The following is a 20,612-nucleotide window of genomic DNA, read 5'->3' on the forward strand; positions in this document are numbered from 1 at the left end:
AAGGTGAAGTGGACAGATAGGAAAACAAAGGAAGCCCTAGGCATGTTGAGGGAGGGGAGGGAATTGTTGGGAGAAATCATAAGGAGACAGAAAAAATGGATGCAAAGCATATTGATTTGTAGTGATCTACTGAAGACTGCAGTAGAGGAGAGAATGTTTGGCAAAAAGGAAGGGGCAGGGATAGGATGAGGTTGTTGGACAAAATGAAAGGAGGAAGGGAGTATATAAAGATGAGGAGGGGCTTCATATTGAGTAGGATTTTGGGTTGTGTCTTGTTAGGAGAGGAAAGAGAATTATTTAGTCGCTTGTGTCCATTCAAAATCTATCGTATATCACCTACCTAAGACTCTGTATTAAATGCTCTGGATATGTAAGTTGAAAATTTGTGGTACATTATCCTTTAGAGATTGAACTCCTTTTCTAGGAAGGTGTTTGGGAGGAGTATTGGCAAGAGACACTGAACCTATTGCTACATCTACGTCTATTTGGAATCTAGCTTGAGTGAACTCAACTTGAATTAGGGTTGTTGTTCTGCCTGTTGCATTGTATTTATTTCTGCATCATATGATTAATATGGCTGCGTTTCCTGCCAATATTACTGTAGTTTGAAATTTATCACTGAGTGAATTGTCGGGCATGATTTTGAACAACCCATATTAGAGAGAGTGACAAACTTTGTTTTACAAACGAATTTACCTTACTATGAGTTGCATAATTTAAGTAATACTTTTAAGCACTTAGAATAAAGTCATCACATCTATGAAGTTGATCATGCTATCTTCAAAGTGATGAGACTTCAAGGTTGAAACTAAACATGGAATAAAAAAAGCTTTATTTCAGGTTTTACCAAAAAATGTCTCTCCAATACTGTAATATTTCGCACCTATCCGGACAAAATAATTTTCCCTCTCAAAAGGCATTTAAATGTTGAGTAAGAAGTTACTCAAAGAAGAAGCCATTACAATGGTCCCATGTCTACCCTTTATCTACACTTCCAATATCCCTTGGCCTAATGGGGAAGATTTTAGGATTTATTTTGTAGTAAAAAATAATATTGGTAAAAACTTAATGCTGTACCATCTTGCTAAGAGAAAAACGTATTGGAACCTCGGTAACGGTTTGTACATCGCAAGAAACGGCCATTGCATGATATCGAATTTCCCGCTCATGATCATAACACACTTCGGTTGACTAACTAACACAGTAATACGTTGTTCCGGTAGGTGCCAGTCAAGTATATGAGAATTGTGGGTAAATAGTGGTTCAAAAAGTTGGATCACCGGGACTGAGTGTATTCAGTTTACAGTCGAGTTACTTGTTCGTGTCATATGATGTTTTGGAAGGATACTCCAGTATTATATTGTGTATAAAATTTCAATTGAAGATGTCCGACATAAGTGACGAAGAGGACGAGGTGCACGCAACAGGAAGGGAAGGCATTATCTTTTTAATAGATGCAACGGAGTCGATGTTCAGTGAAGATGACTCGGGAAATTGTGCATTCAAACAATCCTTGAAAGTGCGCCTCTATGTATAATTTATCTATTGTATGATCTATTGTAACTAAAATTTAACTTACCAGTGATGTATCATTTCAGGCATGCGACAATGCTATGATGCACAAAGTCAAGTTCTCCGACAATGACTTAATGGGTTTCATTCTTTTTGGAACCGATGTCACCCGTAATGACGGGGAACGAAGTCATATATCTGTTTTGAAAGGACTACAACGCCCATGTTCAGATACCGTCCGTGAACTCCGAAAAATGCACGAGTGTAAATACACCTTCTGTTATGTCATTTCATTTTGATAAATATGTTAAGGTCAGTTAATGCAAACTGATTGAAAGCCAGTGAGGTTACTCACGCCTGCCTATTTAGCCATGGAGTATTCTCTATCATGGAATTAATATCCAAGGCGCAGTACGTATGAGGCTCATTTATTTTAGATCTGGAAAGGTTATGATTAAATGTTAAGATAGCTACTTGGCCAAAAACGTATGATGGTTAACCTGGCGAAATTTCAAAAACCTATTTGGAGACAAATATGTAGACCTGTGTGATTTAGACTTTTGCTCTTTTTACTTTTCATTTATTTAGTTGGCCTATCTCACCGCAACTCTATTCCCAGAATGTTTAAGATAATTCTAGCAATTGAACTCAAGTTTTCTGTTGGTCAATTGGTCTGTTTTTTGACATGCAGTGGCTCATTTTAAATTTGATGAGTTAATATTTATTCAAATCTCTTTATATAGCATCAATTGGGGATTTTGGATCAAAGTTTGGACACAATGAAGATTACCTGTTCGCAGATGTGCTATGGCTTGCACAGTCAATGTTTTCAAAGCAGTAAGTTTGAGTAGAGTATTTCATTATTTAAGAAAGAAATCTCTTAGCCCAGAGGTACAACAGCCTGAGGTGCTTCAGGTGCACTGTCCTCAAAGTTTATTCCAAAAATTACGAGTTACTCTGTATAAGACTTAATATGTAGGTGCTCGGTAAGTTGTTGGTGATGAATTTTCAATCTGTCCTGAATTTTTTTCTACAAAAAATTTAAATGTGCATGAAGTCATCATCAAAGCTGGAGCAACATATGAGAAAAGGGTTTGAATGGTTTCAGGCAAATGATACTAACCCTGTTGGACTTAAACAAGATGAAATTTAATAAATAAGCTTAAAACAGCATTCAAACCTTAACCTTGCACTTTTGTCGTCTTTAGCTAAGTCATTTCTAATCCTCATTCTGTCTAAAATCGCTATCCTTGTCCTCACTAAACACTGCTTAGCCACATTCTTCTGTAGCCACTTCCTTCAGCATTGTGCCACTTTTCGGTACCGTTTCCTCACTGCCTTCCTTCAATTTTCCCAATTGAATTCCTCCTTTTGCTCATTTCTTTATCTTTTCCTCTACCAAAGTTATTTTGTCCATTTTGTCATGATGTGCTTATAACCTAAATTATGCCCCTTTTATTTAAAAGTTTATTGCTGAATCAGCTGGACATATATTTACTACTTATACAAAAAAGAATGGTGCACATTTTTTATGATGCACAAGTTTTGTGTAAAACTCCAATTGTGTTAGCATTTCATAATTGTTCAAGGATAATTGATCTTGTACTCATAGAGTGCACACACATTGTTCACTCAACCACAATTTGTTATCCATTCCTAGAACTAAGAAAAAAATTAGGCATTTTTATCTATATTTTAATTAACTTGCTGAAATTTTATGAATGGGGATTATTTTGGATACTTTAATAACTAAGAAGATAATAGATTGGAAACATATGAGGGTGATCCCAGTAGTACCCAACCCAACCAAGAAAACAAAAATTTTGGAAAAAAATGTATTTATTTTTCAACATGACCTTCTTTCAGCTCTATTCACTTTTCCCAGCAATGTTCAATTAGTTCAATACCCTTTTTACTATAAGAACTGTCTTGCTCCTCAAAATAACCATTAACTGCCAACATCACTTCTTCACGGTTGGAAAATCTTTGACCACCAAGCCATTTTCTGAAAAAATAGCTTGGTGGTCAAAGATTTTCCAGCAGAAAATAATCAGAGGGGGCTAAATCCGGCGAATAGGGTCATGGGCTAGCAATTCAAACTTTGATTCATGAATTTTGGCGGATGCAGTAACGAATTTGTGAGCTGGTGCATTGTCTTGTGAGCTGGTGCTTGACCAATTTGACGCTCGTCTTGACAGCTAGTACGGCCTCATTTAAACTCTGCTACCCAATGCTTTACTTTTGTGAATGAAGGAGCAGACTCACCCGTAGTGGAATCCAGTTCAGCTTTTATATTAGTTGGGCAGAGGCCTTTCAAATAAAAGTATTGAATTGCATATCGATGACCAATTTTTTCCATTTTCACAAATTCACTGAAAACATTCACTATTGATGGATGCCAAACATATACTAAACAATGTAGTTACTTCAAACTTGAAATATATGCTTTATAGATTGCATACTTTCTAATAGTGATAATTTTTCAAAAAACGACTGCAATCTCTAGGTCAGACCAGGTACTTCTGGGTCTTCCCATGTAGTAGTCAATAGTTATCACCTAATGACCAATATTAGCTGGGACAAACTTTTAGGGATTTTATAAACCCTAGAAAACTGGAAATTTCTTTGAAACCTGGAAAACTCAAGGAATTTCTTGATAGTTTGATGGTGGACACACTGAAAATCTTAGCATCAAAGCAACAGTTTTGATGAAAATTTCTGTGAAAACACCTTGTAATATTTTATGTTACAGTTTTTAGATAGTTATGTATGTTACCCACACCATGCCCCGCACATACTTCGCTATTCACATATTCAGCATTGTTTTTATTACTTCCTGAAGTAATGTACTAGTGCAAAGCTTTTTCTTGAATATTCAGTAGTGTTGCTCATATTTTTGAATATTTTTATTTTAAATTCTGTTAAAGATAAAGTTGGTTCCAGCACCCATTTCCTGAGAGTTTTCCTGCGTAGAAACATGTCTTTGGATGAATGGATTTTCAAATTGTGTAGAAAGTTGTTTCGTATGCTTTTTCAGAAGAAATGTTAGAAGTTCTGTAAATTTAGAGGTCCTTCTAGCCATTTATTATGGTGAATTTTATTCTTGTGTTACTTTTAGTATCCTCTTCTGGGGTTCCTTTCCCCATGTGGACATAGTCTTAAAAATGCAAGAGAGGGTTATACGTATTATGAGCAATGCTCCTTGTGTTGCACCATGTAAACCTCTCTTCAAAAGACTTTGTTTATTATTTTACTATCAGTACCCCGCATATACTATATGCATACATTTTATGCCATCTTGCAAGCAAAGGGTAATATTTCTCAGAACAGTTTTAACCGTGATTATTATAGTCACTATGCAAGGACCTGCAATGACTTACACCAGCAATTTGTCTTAAACACAATAATGCTCATGGGCCCAAAGCCATAAGGTTTAAGGCTTAAGGTTATTCAATAAACTTCTTCATGAAATCAATTATGAAATAAAAGTACCCGTTTTCAAGAAAAGTTACCTATTAAAAAATAATATATTCTGTAAATGCATTTCTGGATTTCAGTGCACATCAATTCTAATGTGTACTGATAATATGTCAATATAGTAGTATATTGGTATGTAAGCATGTATATTGTATTCTTTCTAATATTGTGAACTTGATATCTGACATGTCTTATATTTGTGTATTTGTGAATATGTACCAAATCACAGGACAAATAAATGCATGATTATTATAATATTTTGTGAATATTAAAAATCTTCCAAAATATTTGGGTTTGCAGTTCACTGATGTGATATGCTTGGATTAAATAACTATATTAGGTTATTCTAATGTGCTGAATTGTATAAAGATATAACCCTCTATCAACCACCATTATTCTTCTTTCAGTGCCAGGAACCTGGTATCATCTCGCATCATTCTTTTATCTTCCTCTAAACGTTTTGGCAAAGATGACAACCACTCCCAGCGGCAAGCTAAAGCATGTGCTAATGATTTGCACGGGCATTTGATTTCCATGGACTTTGTACCCTGCATTCCTGAATATAAGCCCACAGATTTTATATCGGTAAATTTTTATTTGTGATTTTCCCTATTTTAAATGATATTTTTTGTTTTTTGTAGGAATTTTTTCTCCATTTAAAAAAACTTCATTCCAGTAATCTCTCAAGTCAAATCTTAAATTTTATTTCTCTTTTGTTTCATTTATGTTGAATAATTTTTATGCGAATTGTACATTAGTATTCTTATCAATCTTCATTACATTTTGTTGGTAGAGTAATTTGGGTCACCAGGTAAGTAATTATATGCTATGGAGAAACCTAAATACTTAGATTATGATTCGTTTGAAATGATATGCAGTTTAAAGCCAATAGCTTTCAGCATAGTCATGTTTTTACATTCTTTTAGTTTGGATTACTTAAATAGCAGGCAAGACAAAATTCAGTCTTGATCAGTAAATTGTGATGATATTGTGACTACAAGCATATAATTTAATTAGAAATCACTTGTCAAGATATTGCATTTTTGTTTTCAATTTCTCTTTACTGCCTCAAATAAAGACACAATGAGCCCAATTTACATCAGAGGTGTATGTTAACTTGTGCCATTGAAATCAAAACAATACCAATTGGAACTGGATTTCCACAACCTCTATAATTCACAAAAACTACTACGGTGAGTTATTTCTTTGTCATGTTTGTTATGTTTCTGTATGTCTTTAATAAAACTGAAACAACTCATGTGTGGCTTAAGTACTTGACATTCTATTATATTTTTGTATTTGATGTTCATTTGTATGATTGCCACAAATCTTTTCTGTGACGTAGTGTATGGAAGTCTGACATATCTCTTTTAGAAAATTATTTAGTTTTTGTTGGTCATTTTGATGACCAACAAAAACTAAATAAGATAGATGCTTGATCCAATCATTTCATTAACCCATGTACAAACTTTCTTGTTGATAAATTACTACTATTTGATTATTTGAAGTTCTCATGATTCATCATTATGCAAAATATGAAGGTATACGAGGTCTGTTCAAAAAGTATCGCAACTTTTGTGTTTTTTCAAAAATCATTTTTTTATTCATGAATATCTATTTTGTCTCCTTCAAAATAATCCCCATTAGATATTCTACACTTGCGCCAATGTTTATTCCAATCCTTGAAGAACTTCAAAAAATCATTTTCTGTGATCTTGTTCAGCTCCTCCTGTGATGCAGTCTTTATCTCGTCAATCGTAGCGTCGTCCTTTCATGGGCCTCTTCAGTTTCGGGAACAAGAAAAAGTCAATGGGGGGCGGATCTTGGGAATACGGGTGTTATGGCATCATTAGTGTGTTGTTTTTGGCCAAAAATTCGTGCACAAGTAACGATGTGTGAGCATGGGTGTTGTCATGGTGCAAAAGCCAATTTTTGTTCTTCCACAAATCCGGGTGTTTGTGGTGGATCGCTTTGCACAAATTGTGCATAACTTGCAGGTAATATTCCTTATTTACCGTTCTACCATTCTGTGGCACCGTTCTACCGTCTCATGATGCACCACGCCACTACAATCGAGGAAAACTGTAAGCAAAACTTTCACATTTGACCGAATTTGGTGTGCTTTTTTCGGTCTTGGCTCATGCTGCAGCTTCCATTGGGATGATTGAGCTTTAGTTTCCACATCATCACCATAAACCCATGATTCGACACCAGTTATGACCCTCTGGAGTAAATTTGGGTCGTCGCGGACAGAGTCCAACACCTCATAAGCAATGTTAATGCGTTGATGTTTTTGGTCGAAATTGAGCAATTTTGGTACAAATTTCACGGCAACCCATGTCATGCCCAAATCATGGGTAATAATTGGATGGCACAAGCCAATCGATATGTTTAGGTCCTCAACAACTTCTCTAATGGTGATTTGACGATTGGATTGGCCAGTACAATTTTCTTCACTTCATCAATGTTTTCGTCTATTGTTGACGTGCTCAGGTGCCTGGCATGCTCTCATCGTTCTCAGCCCTCTGAGAACATTTTTTACCACTGATGAACGTTGCTTCGGTCCAAGGTAGCTTCTCCAAATGCCACAGTCGACATTTGGAATGCATCTGTGCACTTAATTTCATTTTTCACATAAAATATGTTACTTATTCTTTGATCCAATTTTTGGAACAGGCAAAAATCGAAGACAAGCCAAGACACATCCAAGCAAAACAGCTGTCAACAATTAACTGAACATTTAAAATGGCCGAACTTTTTGGCATAAGGGAGTGACATAAGTACCAGCATAATACCACAAAAAATCAAATATACATAACCTGCTAAAATTCAAAATTTGCTATACTTTTTGAACAGACCTCGTAGGCATACTTACTCGAATAGCACTTTAGGGATGACTTAGCACAACTAAATTATCCCTGTGCTGTCAGCTGAATGAATTCTATGAATCTGTCTCGCTGGCATCTGTGGCTCAAAATGGGAACTTTCCATGATAACACTTTTTCGAAAATTTGAATAAGTTCTCTTATTTTTTAAGTTTATACATTGAGAAATTGATGTAAAACTCACTTGAAATGATGACCCAAAATTATCTGTCTAAAAATCAATGGATATGAAAATTACCATCCTTGCCCTCAAAATAGTAATGAGTTTTGTGCTTTGAAAGTCAGGATGCTTTCTATCAATTATTTTCACTGTATTGCATACAGGAAGTATTGCATGTCCAGTGGCATCACAAAATTATCATCTCCATAGCCTCTCTCCTCACTGCTGCTGGCAACCATTATCTCTAAATTTTGGAGTTCAGTATTTTGATTTTTTCCCCTGAGGCTTGAATTGGCTCCTCCACATACTTTTCATCAACTTCCGACCCCAATGATTGACCCAAGACCAACTTTATGATCCTATCGTGTGCCATCTTGCTAGCAGTGAGACTCTAAACATGCTAGTTCCTGTAGCCACAAGGCTTTCTTATGATGGATAGATAAGATTTTATCATGATTTTTTGTATCCTCTGCTGGATTTTTTTTTCATTTTATAGGTTTGGCTATTTTAAACCCATACTGTTTGAAATCATGTATTTTTAAACCTTCAGTTCAATATCTTGTAATGTTTTTTGTACTTCAAATGTTGCCGAAAGAGGTGGTGATTTTTTAACTGAAATTTTATGTAGTCGCAAAGACAAAGATGATGAATAGCATATCATTGAAATATTCAGTCACATATGAAAATATTCCTTTTCCAATTTCAGGCCATAATGCAAATTGTTCGAGGCAATGATGAACCATGGACTGTTCCGAGGTCACATGCAATTAATTCTTTGGAAGATCTTCCAGGTGTAGTTGAATCAGTTGTTGAGTCCACGGGTGAACACGCTCGATATTTTGCACATTTGAATTTCTGCATTGGAGGAAAAGTTTCTGTTGGTGTAGAAATATACAATCTTATGAGGTAAGCTGGTTTCATATTGATTTGGGTAAAAATTTTGCACTGTGAACAAATTGTTTTTCTTGAGCAGTGCTCGTTAAGAAAAAAGTTACAAAATGATTATGAGAGACTAATATGAAGAAAATTGAGGTAAGCAGTGCTATTACCATGTGAGCAGATGCATAGATATGGGGATCAATCTTCAATAGTCAACAAAAAGAAGGATGGGAAGGGACTGTGTTCTGGTGTGAGAGAGGGCATGTAAGATAAGTTGAACATTCAGTCAGATCATTGAAATTTATTGCATTTGGTAAGTTGGAATAACATTAAATGTCATATGTTAAAACAAATTCAATTGAAAACCTTTTTCCATAACATGTAAAATCTCATTGATATCAGGCATCTGGCAAATGACTTCTGACGGTTGGATATTCTATCGTTGGTTTTTGAACACATCTAATTTTGTTTCACTCTTTTTGAAAACTTTTTTCCAATCTGTCGCGAAGTGTTTTAATTTTTTTTTAGTGAAAAATTTTTGATAATTTATAATTTGCATAATCTAAGTGTAATGTATTCTTTATTTATTTGATGTCTCTGCTCAATCTTAGAATATTGAAACTATCTTCATTGTTCTGATAGAAATGATGAAAGCTGCATAGCAATATCACATTCAACGCCGCTCATGGCCATGGTGTCCATGATCATACCTTTCTGCTTTGGATGCTTAATAAAGCCTCACTTCAAGTTTGTAGTTTGCACATGCAAACATGCTACATCTTCTGGAGGGAGAAGAGGAAAGAGAAAGTGTTCACTTGCTACCACTTTTAGATACAGCAGTGAAATTGTTTATAGAGACGGATTCATATGTTCAAATACATTATTTTACTAAAGATGAATTGAAAATACTATAGTTTTAGAAATAGGCTAAGACATACCAATGACTGAAGCTATTCCCATCAACTTTTACATGGGCCATGTATATTTTTCCATCTATTCTAATTTTTTTGTTTCATTTTTTTATACCTGTATGGTAGTGGGAATGAGGTCTTGAAGTGCATCTTGAGCCTTATAAGTAAACCATCCGTGGGAATGGAATATATCGGTACTATTTGACCTGTTATATGAAATCTGAATCTGTTTTATATGCTGATGATACCACTTTTGTTCGAAAAGTCAACATCTAGAAGATGTCAGGTACTTCTGGGTGGTCCCAGAAGTACCCCACCTAACAAAGAAAGCAAAAATTTTGGAAAAAAGTATTAATTTTTCAACATAATCTCCTTTCAGCTCTATACACTTTTCCCAGCAATGTTCAGCAAATTCGATACCCTTTTATAGAAAGAACTATCTTGCTCCTCAAAATAGCCATTATCTGCTGACATCACTTCTTCACGGTTAGAAAATCTTTGACCTCCAAGTCATTTTTTCAAGTTTGCAATAAGAAAATAATCCGAGGAGGTTAAATCTGGCAAATAGGGTGCATGAGGTAGCAATGCAAACTTTAATTTATGAATTTTGGCCATTGCAATAATGGATATGAGCTGGTGCATTGTCTTAATGAAACAACACTTTCTTCTTAGGCAAAAGCGACCGCTTTTGCTTGATTTCTTTGCTCAAACATTGCAATAAGTTCACATATTACTTGCCGTTGATAGTTTTTCCTTTTTCAAGATAGTCAATGGACATTATCCCACTCGAATCCCAAAAAGCCGACGCCATGACCTTGCCTGCAGATGAAATGGTCTTAGCGTTCTTTAGAGGCGGTTATCCCTTTTGAATCCATTGTTTTGATTGTTCTTTTGTCTCGGGTGTGTAGTAATAGACCCATGTTTCATGCATGGTTTTGAAATGTTGCAAAAATTCCGCTTTGTTCCCATGAAACTTAGCTAAATACTCAATTGAAACATCTTCACGACAGTGGTTTTGCTTGAGTGTGAGCAAACACAGCTCCCATCTTACACACAGCTTTCTCAAGGCCAACTTTTCAGTTAATGTGCGATGTGCCGCACTTTTTGAAATGCCTACTATATTGAAATAACCAAATTGAAATAACCAAAATTGAAATGCCTACTAGCTTGTGAACTTTCATTCGATGATCATCCAGTATCACTTTGTGGATTTGCTTCACCGTTTTTGGAGTCGTCACCTCATTTGGTTGACCAATGCGATGCTCATCTTGACAGTTCGTACGGCTTCATTTAACCGATATTTTACTGTTGTAAACTAAGGAGCAGACTCACTCAGAGTAGAATCCAGTTCAGCTTATATATTGGTTGGGCTGAGTCCTTTCAAATAAAAGTATTGTATCACATAACGATGACCAATTTTTTCCATTGTCACAAATTCACTGAAAACGTTCGCTATTGTTGGATGCCAAACATATACTGAACAATTTAGTGTCTTCAAACTTCAAAAATATGCTTTATAGATTGCACACTTTCTAATGCAGTGATGTTTTGCAAACAACTACCGCCATCTCTAGGACTGGCCTGGTACTTATGGGACCACCCTCGTATACTGAATTGCTACCCAAAGATAGGCTAAGGAATGGTTTGATATTATTCATTTGCTTTTAATATTAAAAGAAGCCCAGCATAATGTGTGCTGTCTTAAATAAAAAATAACCAAAATTGAAATCACTAAAATTCCAGGAAATTATATTGATACAAAACTTAACTGAGATACTTGCATCAGTCAGATATGTTATAAACTGATTATAGCTGTTTATATGTTAAGAAAGCTCAGCTTTCTCATTTCAAACGAGTATCGTTCAACACTTTACCATGCCTTCTTTCAATGTCGTTTGAGTTATGGTGATGAGTTATCATTCTCCACATGTTAAACAAATTTTGCTACTGGGAGGGGGCTATTTGCTCTCTTCCTAATAAACATTATGTGATTCCTCCTTGGCTCTTTTTTATTTTGTATGGAATCATGACTGTATTTAGTTTATATATCTTTAGGGTTCTGATTCATGTGAAAGTTAAACTAGAAACTTACCAATTAAGATCTCACATCTATAACTACACCACAAGGGGTAAAGCGAATCTAAATACTACTTATTGTAGATTGTAATCAACGTACAACGCATTCCATTATATCAACATATGACTGTATAACAACCTGTCTACTCAGTTGAAATTGGACTGTATCCTGAGTTTCAAGAATAGGGTACCTGGTTACCTGGTATACCTGGTTACTTGCTCACCCAATTTACTCATTTGATGAATTCTTTTGTGATAATCTTCATCACACATCACATTTAAGAACCTATGTTAAAATATTAAGTAATGTTTATATTGGCGACATTTAATATGGTTGTACTATTTTTCAAAATGAATGATCTATTATTGTTATTATTATTACGACTGTAAAGAAATACTCCAAGGCATTAAGCAAACTCTTAAAATTTATAGCAAATGAGTTATTCACAAATGGTGAGTTTCCAGACTATCTAAATATAGTAAAATTACCGACCAGTTTCCTTCTCGGCTAATTTTTCTAAAATCTTTCATTCCTTAATGAGAGACAGGCTTATGAAATATATCATTAAAAATAAAATTGTAAGTATGAAACAATTTGGATTGCAGGTGGGAAAAGGTACCAACTCTTGCAAGTTTTCTATAAAATATTTTTGGGACTCGATGGAATACTCCATTAATAATGTATGTTGTAATAATATATGTTGGTGTATTCAATGATCTTTCTTGTGCATTTGATATTGTGGACTATGAAATTCTTTTATGTTAATGTAGATGTTATGAGATCAGGAGAATTGCCCATAAATGTCTTAAAACATATTTAAAGGACAAGAAACAGATGGTGTTGGTTTCTGGCATAAGTGTGAACAACATAATGGTAAATCACTTATCACCCATAGAAACTTAAGTGTCGCAGTTCCATAAGGTGGCATTGTGGGCCATTATTATTTCTACTATATATCAATGATGTGCCTATATATATTGAGAATAACAACATACATGTAGTTGTATGTTCTATGCAGTTCTATGCAGATGATAGTATGTATGTTGTAGTTCTATGCAGATGATAGAACTATAGCAATGAGCCACAAGGATCCTAAATTGTTGCAAGCTAAGCGTAATAGTTCATTATTGATCTGGGAAAAATAATTTAATGTTAACAAACTGTCAGTAAATGTACTAAAAACAAATTACATTCAATTTTAGAAAAAGAAGGGAAGTGCCTCAGTTAGTCCTCTGCTTAAAAGACCAAACCATATAAAAGTTACACAGCACCAAGTTTGTCTGTTGATGAATCCTTAAACTGGGATATCCGCACCATTGGCCTATGTAAAAAATAAGGCTGATAAAGTTAGTGCCTTCAATGAGATACATAATTTTTCATGATGACAGATGGAGACATATTGAGATTAATGAGTGTGCTAATAACATTAATCAATTTAATTGTAATTGATATTTTTGGTTGAAAATAAAAACTCAAAATGTATGCCATTTTTTTGCTTTTTAGAGCTTATGGTGGTCCAAAGAAGGAAAAGCTCTGCCGTGTAACAAATAAGAAAGTCAGCTCCAAAGTTGTTCATCAAGTTTCAGTAAGAAATGTTTTTTATCTGTTTCTAATTGTAATTAACTGTTTCTAATTGTAATTACTTGTTTTTAACTCTAACTAACTGTTTCTAATTCTGTTTAGAGAAAAATACTACTGAAATAAGTTAAATTAAATAAAATTTGTTCTTTTTAATTTTTTCACTTGGTTAATGGTTTTACTGGTCATCATTTTTGTGCCGTAGAAAACTTAATGTATTTCATTTCTAATTTCTGTGACCCTTTTCAGGCAGTTGAGGCAAAGGTTGATGTTGAGGGAGAAGATGAAGATAGTTTCTATGAAGTAGCTGATGCACCAAGTGCCACTGTTGTTGAGGTTGGTACAAACTACTTAATGGTGTGAGACTTTTCATTTTACTTAACATTTACTTCAAAAGCACTGTTCAACGATTCCATCCCATTAATTGAATCCTTTCTATTAATATATTTATTTCTCTTACATCATATTTTCAAAAACCATCTATACTGTTGAGGAAATTAATCTTTTAATTCGATGCATAGAAGTTTGACACCAAAAAACTAGCTCGCTGTTCAGGGCCTCATTCTGCTTCCAGGTAGTTTCCATTGCATAATTTGTTTCAATGACAACAGTTTCACACTCAAGCTTGGAGTAGAGAAATATAACCTTTTCTTTTTAATGTTGCCACCCAGCATCAGTGCAATGTTAATCCCTCGTCACTATGTCGATATCAGCAATATCAAATGCTAGGGTAATGTTGGTGTTGCAAAATTTCAGCAGTATTGAGGTCAGCATCGTTGTTGATGTCAATATTCATATTGCATTGAATTCAATATTGCATCAACATCAGTGTTGTGGTTTACATACCGTGTGAACATGTGTCAAAAGTGTTGACACTCTTGCCTGTCATATCATTTATTAATCTGGTGTGTTAAACTCATCACTAAAGAATTTAATTTTGAATGGTGCTCACGTTGGTACTTTTTAAAACCTGTTACATACCATATTTTGAAGCATACTTTACCATTTGAAGCATCTTCAGGCCAAAGTGTTTTGCATTGCATTTAGTTTAATATGTATAGGAATTCATGCCTATCCTCTAGTGCTCTGATTGGTTCTTCCTGGGTGTTGTCCATTTGTCATTTTTCTGATAAGTTATGCTACAGTGATTTTGTCAAACACAAATTATTCATTGCCATTGGGACTTGTTAAGTAAATTATAATTTAAAATCCTTAAGCAATTTTATGTGTTTGCGGTAATCATACCACGATTTGTAAAAGTAATCCAGATGCCATATCTGATTCAGATATTAAATATTATTCTATAAAAGACAAAGAAGGCAAAGGCTTGACCACAGAGAACTCAAAGTTGAGGAAAATTGAACCTAAACATATATTACAGTAAATATTCATGTATACATTTATGTCCTGAAATTTTGATTTTTAGAGTTCGAGTTTTATACTTTTATTTGATGTGATTTGGTGATTTTTGTGTCAGTTTCCATTCATATGCAGTCCTACAAATTGATGAGCAATTACCTTGAAAGTATATGAATGAAAATGTCCGGAGTTAATATTTGGCGTTTTGGAAGTCATTTCCAATACATCCATATATGCATTAAAGTGACCAACAACAGGAAGAATGTGCAAAGTTTTAATTGGTTTGTTGACAGTATGAAAAGATCCACGTCAAAGCCCAGACTATGTTCAATCTGTTGCAAAAGGAGGGGAGGGGTTCATGGGGAGGCTTTAATGGATTGTGGCAAAGTGGGAGATAAATTGTAACAGAATTGTGAACTTGAGGTTATGTCAAGTGTTGAAGATGTGTATTATTTTGTGGTTGTAGGTTTGAATTTTATGATGCTGTTGATAATGTTATTGCTTAAGATTCCTGTTTCACAATCAATAATTTTCACCATGGTTGTAAAAGTTTGTACCGTATTTCCTGACCCATGAGATGCTCTGATGAATAAGAAAGAGATGATGCCCATAAGATGCTCTGATTCCCTAATATTTTAGGTCATAATTTACGAAAAATACTAGATCATACAGGAAAGATCATTATATTGGTGTTAATGCTTTATATAAAGAAAATTGAATTGTTGCTTTAAGAAATTAGCAGCTGCATGTATATAAAAATTTATTTTTCGTAAAATCCTGGAAATTCGTCAGCACTGGGCCAAGAATGCCTTCCAGATTACAAGAAACTGTGGGAGATGCCACGACAGTAACTTTATTTTTAAACGGAGTCATCTGCTAATATGAATTACAATGCAACAACTACAGAGGGGAAAAATCATTCACCTTGACCAGGATTCGAACCTGAATATTTTGTTATTATAAAAGTTTGCATTAAAAGCAACCATTTTCTATACCTTTACTAAACTCTCATATTAATATCAGTTGAATTCCTGTAGATTTCGAGTTTATCTGGAGAAATACAATGTATGTTTGTAGTACTAGGGAGTCTTCATCCTGTTAGGCCAATGCATATTAAGTTTCATGGCTGCACCACATTAAGATGAAACTAAACCTTCTTCAGTGTGTACAGTAACGATTGATTTTTGAATTTTTATAGGAAGTACTTTCAACAAAACTTTAAAACTCTGTTGCTTACAGCTAACTCAAAACAGTGATATTATAAAAATTTGTAATAAAGGCAACCAGTTTTCTATGCCTGATATGTGATAAAATGTGTAATAGTAAGTATTTTCCTGGCGAATAGGCCCGTGTGTAAAGGTCAAGAGGCAAGCTGATTTTAAAGCACATTTTGAAGTAAAAAAAGTCTTATGAGCCAGAAAACACAGTATTTACTTGCACATACCTGGTGACATTTTCACGTTCACAATCCAGCCGACAATATGAGGTGCACTATTTCAGATATTGCTCCATGTTTTTTTATCTGACCAGTACATGTACAGTCATCATGATCAACCTCCAAAAATTATAAATATTATCACAACAAAGTTAGTCATTCTGTACCATTCGAGCAGAGTAATTAAAATGTATGACAAATCATAGTTAATGGTTTTCGGGTTAATATCGTCATACCTCTCTTGTGAAATGCCCACATCAATGGTTTTACCATCCTGAAAGTCACAGGAATTAGCTTAAACAACATTTACGTTACAGGTGTACATTTTAAAAATTTTTTCCACTAAACATTCATTGGAACAAGTGCTTCCCTCCTAAACATAGAGTAGGCAGTTGGATAACTAACACAAGTGAATTGGCCTAGTATTTTAATTGACAGCTAAAATGGAATCCCAATTTTCTCAGCAAAATATGAGGCCTTTGAAAATACTTTTCAAAGTTCATTTATTTTAAACCCAGAATTTTTAAAGCATTTTTTTTGGTCTCTAGAATCTGAAAGCAATGCATGTAACCATTTAATGGTAAACAAAAATAATGATTGAGGTTTCACTGTATATCTGACAGGCAGAAGTATCTACATATTTATAATGTATATAGCATCATTTGTTCAGCAGTAACTTATGTAGGTATTATATTATAGCAAATGGTACCAAAATTTGAAATCGCTCATGGTTCTTGAATCCCTGTACATCTATGTCACTTATGAATCACCTTAATTTTTCATTGATAATCAAATTAAAATTTTTGGTCTTGGCAGGAAAACAACTGGCAATCACTTATTGTAGTACACCATGCTATATCACAGAGCAGTAATTCATCTACATCTATATCATACCCCACAAGTCGCCGCAAGGGCATGTGGCGGGTGAGGGGGGTGTTAGGTCACCAACCGTAATTCACATCCATAAATCCAAAATTCTACCTCCTAATTACCTTCATCTTGCAATGTTAAACTTTGAAGAGTTTATTAAAGGTTTATTCTGAGTTTAAAAAAAGTGTATAATGGAAAAAAATTATCTGATTTAAGGAGTCCCTTATTAATATAAATTCATTTAATATATTTTTGATTAGCTTTCGTACAGAAGTATTGCAAAGCAAACTTATTGTTTCAGTGCTTAAGTCTTCTGTAGTCAAGAATTAAGGTTTGTAGGGTATTATTTACTTATATCATGAACACATTTTTCGGTTGACAACCTGACAAGTTAATAATGATAACAATGAATTGATTCAATTGTGGATGAGTACAATATTTCTGTCCTTATCAGGTTTTTGCTGTGGAATTGATTTGATAAAAGTTTATGATTCCTACATGTATTGGTTTCATATAACTATTTGCATTTCAGAGAGAGCAGATAGGTGTTGACAAAGCAGATCTTGACAAAAGCCTACACATTGGTGGAGAAACAGTGAGATTTACCCAGGTATGAGAAATTCATTTTAAGATAAGTTGAATATATGTGATTAAATCATATTTTTATTTGGAATTGTTTCAGAAGTAGAGGTATTTGAAAAAAGTACCTGGTGAAAGAAAGGTCTGCTTTATTTGAATATGCGCACCTTGTTTTCTGATTTAAACTACATAGAATTTAATGATAGCAATAACCCATTTTTATTTGCTTTCTTGAAGCTAGATTCTGGCTTACAGATGTTCATGCTTAGGTGAAACAATTAGTGTTTTGTTTCTGGGGTAGTGAGACTTAATTAAAAATAGATATATATATTTATTTATAATATGTGTGTATATATACGTATTATTATTGGGTCGCGGTAGTCCAGGGGTGTTGGACTACTGACGGGAGCGTCTCTGGGCACCTGCAGCTCCACCCAAGTTCTGTGGTTTTTTCGGGTACCACATCTTCCTGGGAAACCATAAGTGGCACAGGGGAAGGAACCGGCCCCCTTACCCTGATGTGGGAATTTCATATATCATACGTAATGGACTGTAAATTCAATCAGGACTCAGGGTGGTGATAGTAATCACACCAAAGTCTCACTTTAAAAGGGAATCGGTAATTACTACTTGTGGTAAAACAGTTCTGTTACAAAAAAGGTGAAAATGAAAAATATTAAATATTCACATTCATCAAACTAATTTTATTGAAGCAGTTTCCTTCATCACTCACCAAAATTATATAATTTTTCCTTATTCTCTTCAATGACAACTTTTTCTCAGCAACATGACTGGATATTCATCATTGTTTTTTCTCCAAAATTAAACATTTATTAACATGATATGACATGTTAGTGCAAAATGATGCTGATGGCATAGTATCATAGCATTTAATATAACTTGGTAGAATTTAAAATAATATGATGATGCCAACAGTATGTTTTTGTTCAGTTTTGACAGAAACATTAATTTTCATTATAATTGGTATCAACTCACCAAAATTTATACTTAATTGACCCAGTTGATTTTGACTTGCCTTATACATTTTATCTACTATAAAAATATAATTCAAAAAGAACAGGACACTGTATTAATGGAAAACCTCACTGAATAGAGTGATATATGATTGCCCTTAATTTTTATTGAGTCTTTAAGTCTTGTATACCTAACTTGCCAACATATATTTATTTCAGATGTACAGTAAACAGAATGTTTTACTTAATAATGAAAATACACCACCATATGATATTAGTCCAAGGCATTGAATTAAATATTTTACAAATCATTATTATTTCATCATTATGTCTCCTACAATGTGTGTTTCTCAAGATATTGTATTCTGTTTGAAAAGTTTTGTATATTCAATGAATATGCAGTCATAAAAAAGTAAACAAGTATGACTGAAGAAAAGCCAAATTTAGTAAATGACGTGAATAAACTTGTGCTATATACACAATTTTCCTAGGTTTCTGGAAAAGCTATCATAATACAATTTGTATAAATTTGAAAAGTAATATCAATTCAAGTATTATTATACGTATATGTATAATCTTACCTATGTATAATCTTAAACAAACCATCATTTTGTGCTAATTATTACAGTTAAAGAAGTGGATAAGCATGTAAAATTTATAATCATGATGCTAATTCATTTCCCAGTAAATTTAAGTTTCACCAGAACTACCATATTTTTATAGTTTATTCCACAACTTCCTGATTGTATAACTATAAACCAGCATATTTCTTTCATAAATATATGTGATGATTATTATTATATACTTTTCTAGAGGTTACTTATTATTAAATGATCCTTAATTAGTTTTTAAGTGTTGTGAGCGGACACTTATTATAAACTCAACATAACACTTTCAAGTTTAAGTTTGTGGAATTCCTTCATGATGAGGGTAAAAAAAGAAAATTTACACTTCCATAATAAAGATTTAATTTTTCACGACCATGGTTTCGATGCTGTGAATCATCATCAGGTAATTTACGAAGGGGGACCCAAAAGTAACGGGAATTGGGCTGCAGTGGGGAGTGAGAGTGGGGGAAGCCTTTGTTTGGTCGGTCATACGTCAGGCTCATGCCTCCTGCATCTGTATGTGCAGTGCCTTCGCTGTGACTGCATCGGTCCATCCGTGAGAACTGTTTCAGTGAAACAACTTTTTTCATTTAGGCAAAAAACGTGATGGCAGGTTATCAAGAGCAACGTGCTGCAGTGAAATTTTGTTTCCTGTTGGGGAAATCGGCCGTGGAAACTATTGTAATGCTAAAGACTGCTTATGGGGAAGCTGCCCTAAGCAAAACCAGAGTCTACGAGTGGTTAACACATTTTAAAATGGTGAAATGGCAATTGAAGACCAACCCCGTTTAGGCCACCCTTCAAAATGACGAAAACGTTGACAAAATCAATGGCCTCATTTGTGAAGACCAGCGCAGAACCATTGATCAACTCTGTGAGATGTTCAGAGTGTCATGGAGTTCAATTCAGAGGATTCTATCCGAAGATTTGTACACGCAAAGGGTTGCAGTGGAATTTGCCCCTCGCCATCTGACTAACTAGCCAAGGGAGCGTCGAGTTCAGGCATGTGTTGAGCTTCAAAATCAGCTCGAAGAGGACCCTGATTTTTTTCCAAGGTGATTACTAGTGATGAATCGTGGTGCTATGGGTACGATCCTGAAACAAAGCAGCAATCAAGCCAATGGAAGACAGCTGGCCAAGTGAAATCAAAAATCAAGGCAGTTCTCATTTGTTGCTTTGATTGCAGAGGTATTGTGCACTTTGAGTTCGTTCCCCTGGGTCAAACTGTCAACCAGAAGTTTTACCTGGAGGTTTTTAAGAGATTGAGGGAAATAATTCGGAAGAAAAGAGCAGATCTTTGGCACACAG

The 20,612-nt window shown here is 34.4% G+C and overlaps 1 protein-coding gene across 2 annotated transcripts in view; it reads left to right on the forward strand.

Moving 5' to 3' along the window:
- Positions 1 to 1,270: 1,270 nt before the first annotated feature.
- The window catches only part of Irbp (Inverted repeat-binding protein), a 48,168-nt gene continuing 28,826 nt past the window's right edge, over positions 1,271 to 20,612 (forward strand). For both annotated transcript variants that reach the window (XM_071599347.1, XM_071599356.1), the window contains exons 1-8: positions 1,271 to 1,519; positions 1,599 to 1,776; positions 2,256 to 2,349; positions 5,397 to 5,574; positions 8,741 to 8,940; positions 13,405 to 13,486; positions 13,729 to 13,815; positions 17,676 to 17,753. In XM_071599347.1, coding sequence (XP_071455448.1) covers positions 1,385 to 1,519; positions 1,599 to 1,776; positions 2,256 to 2,349; positions 5,397 to 5,574; positions 8,741 to 8,940; positions 13,405 to 13,486; positions 13,729 to 13,815; positions 17,676 to 17,753 — 1,032 coding nt within the window. In that variant the 5' untranslated portion in view covers positions 1,271 to 1,384. The remainder of the gene's footprint in view (positions 1,520 to 1,598; positions 1,777 to 2,255; positions 2,350 to 5,396; positions 5,575 to 8,740; positions 8,941 to 13,404; positions 13,487 to 13,728; positions 13,816 to 17,675; positions 17,754 to 20,612) is intronic.

The sequence above is a fragment of the Hetaerina americana genome, unplaced genomic scaffold, assembly GCF_022747635.1.
Source record: "Hetaerina americana unplaced genomic scaffold, ioHetAmer1.1.p SCAF_1, whole genome shotgun sequence".
Lineage (NCBI taxonomy): Eukaryota > Metazoa > Arthropoda > Insecta > Odonata > Calopterygidae > Hetaerina > Hetaerina americana.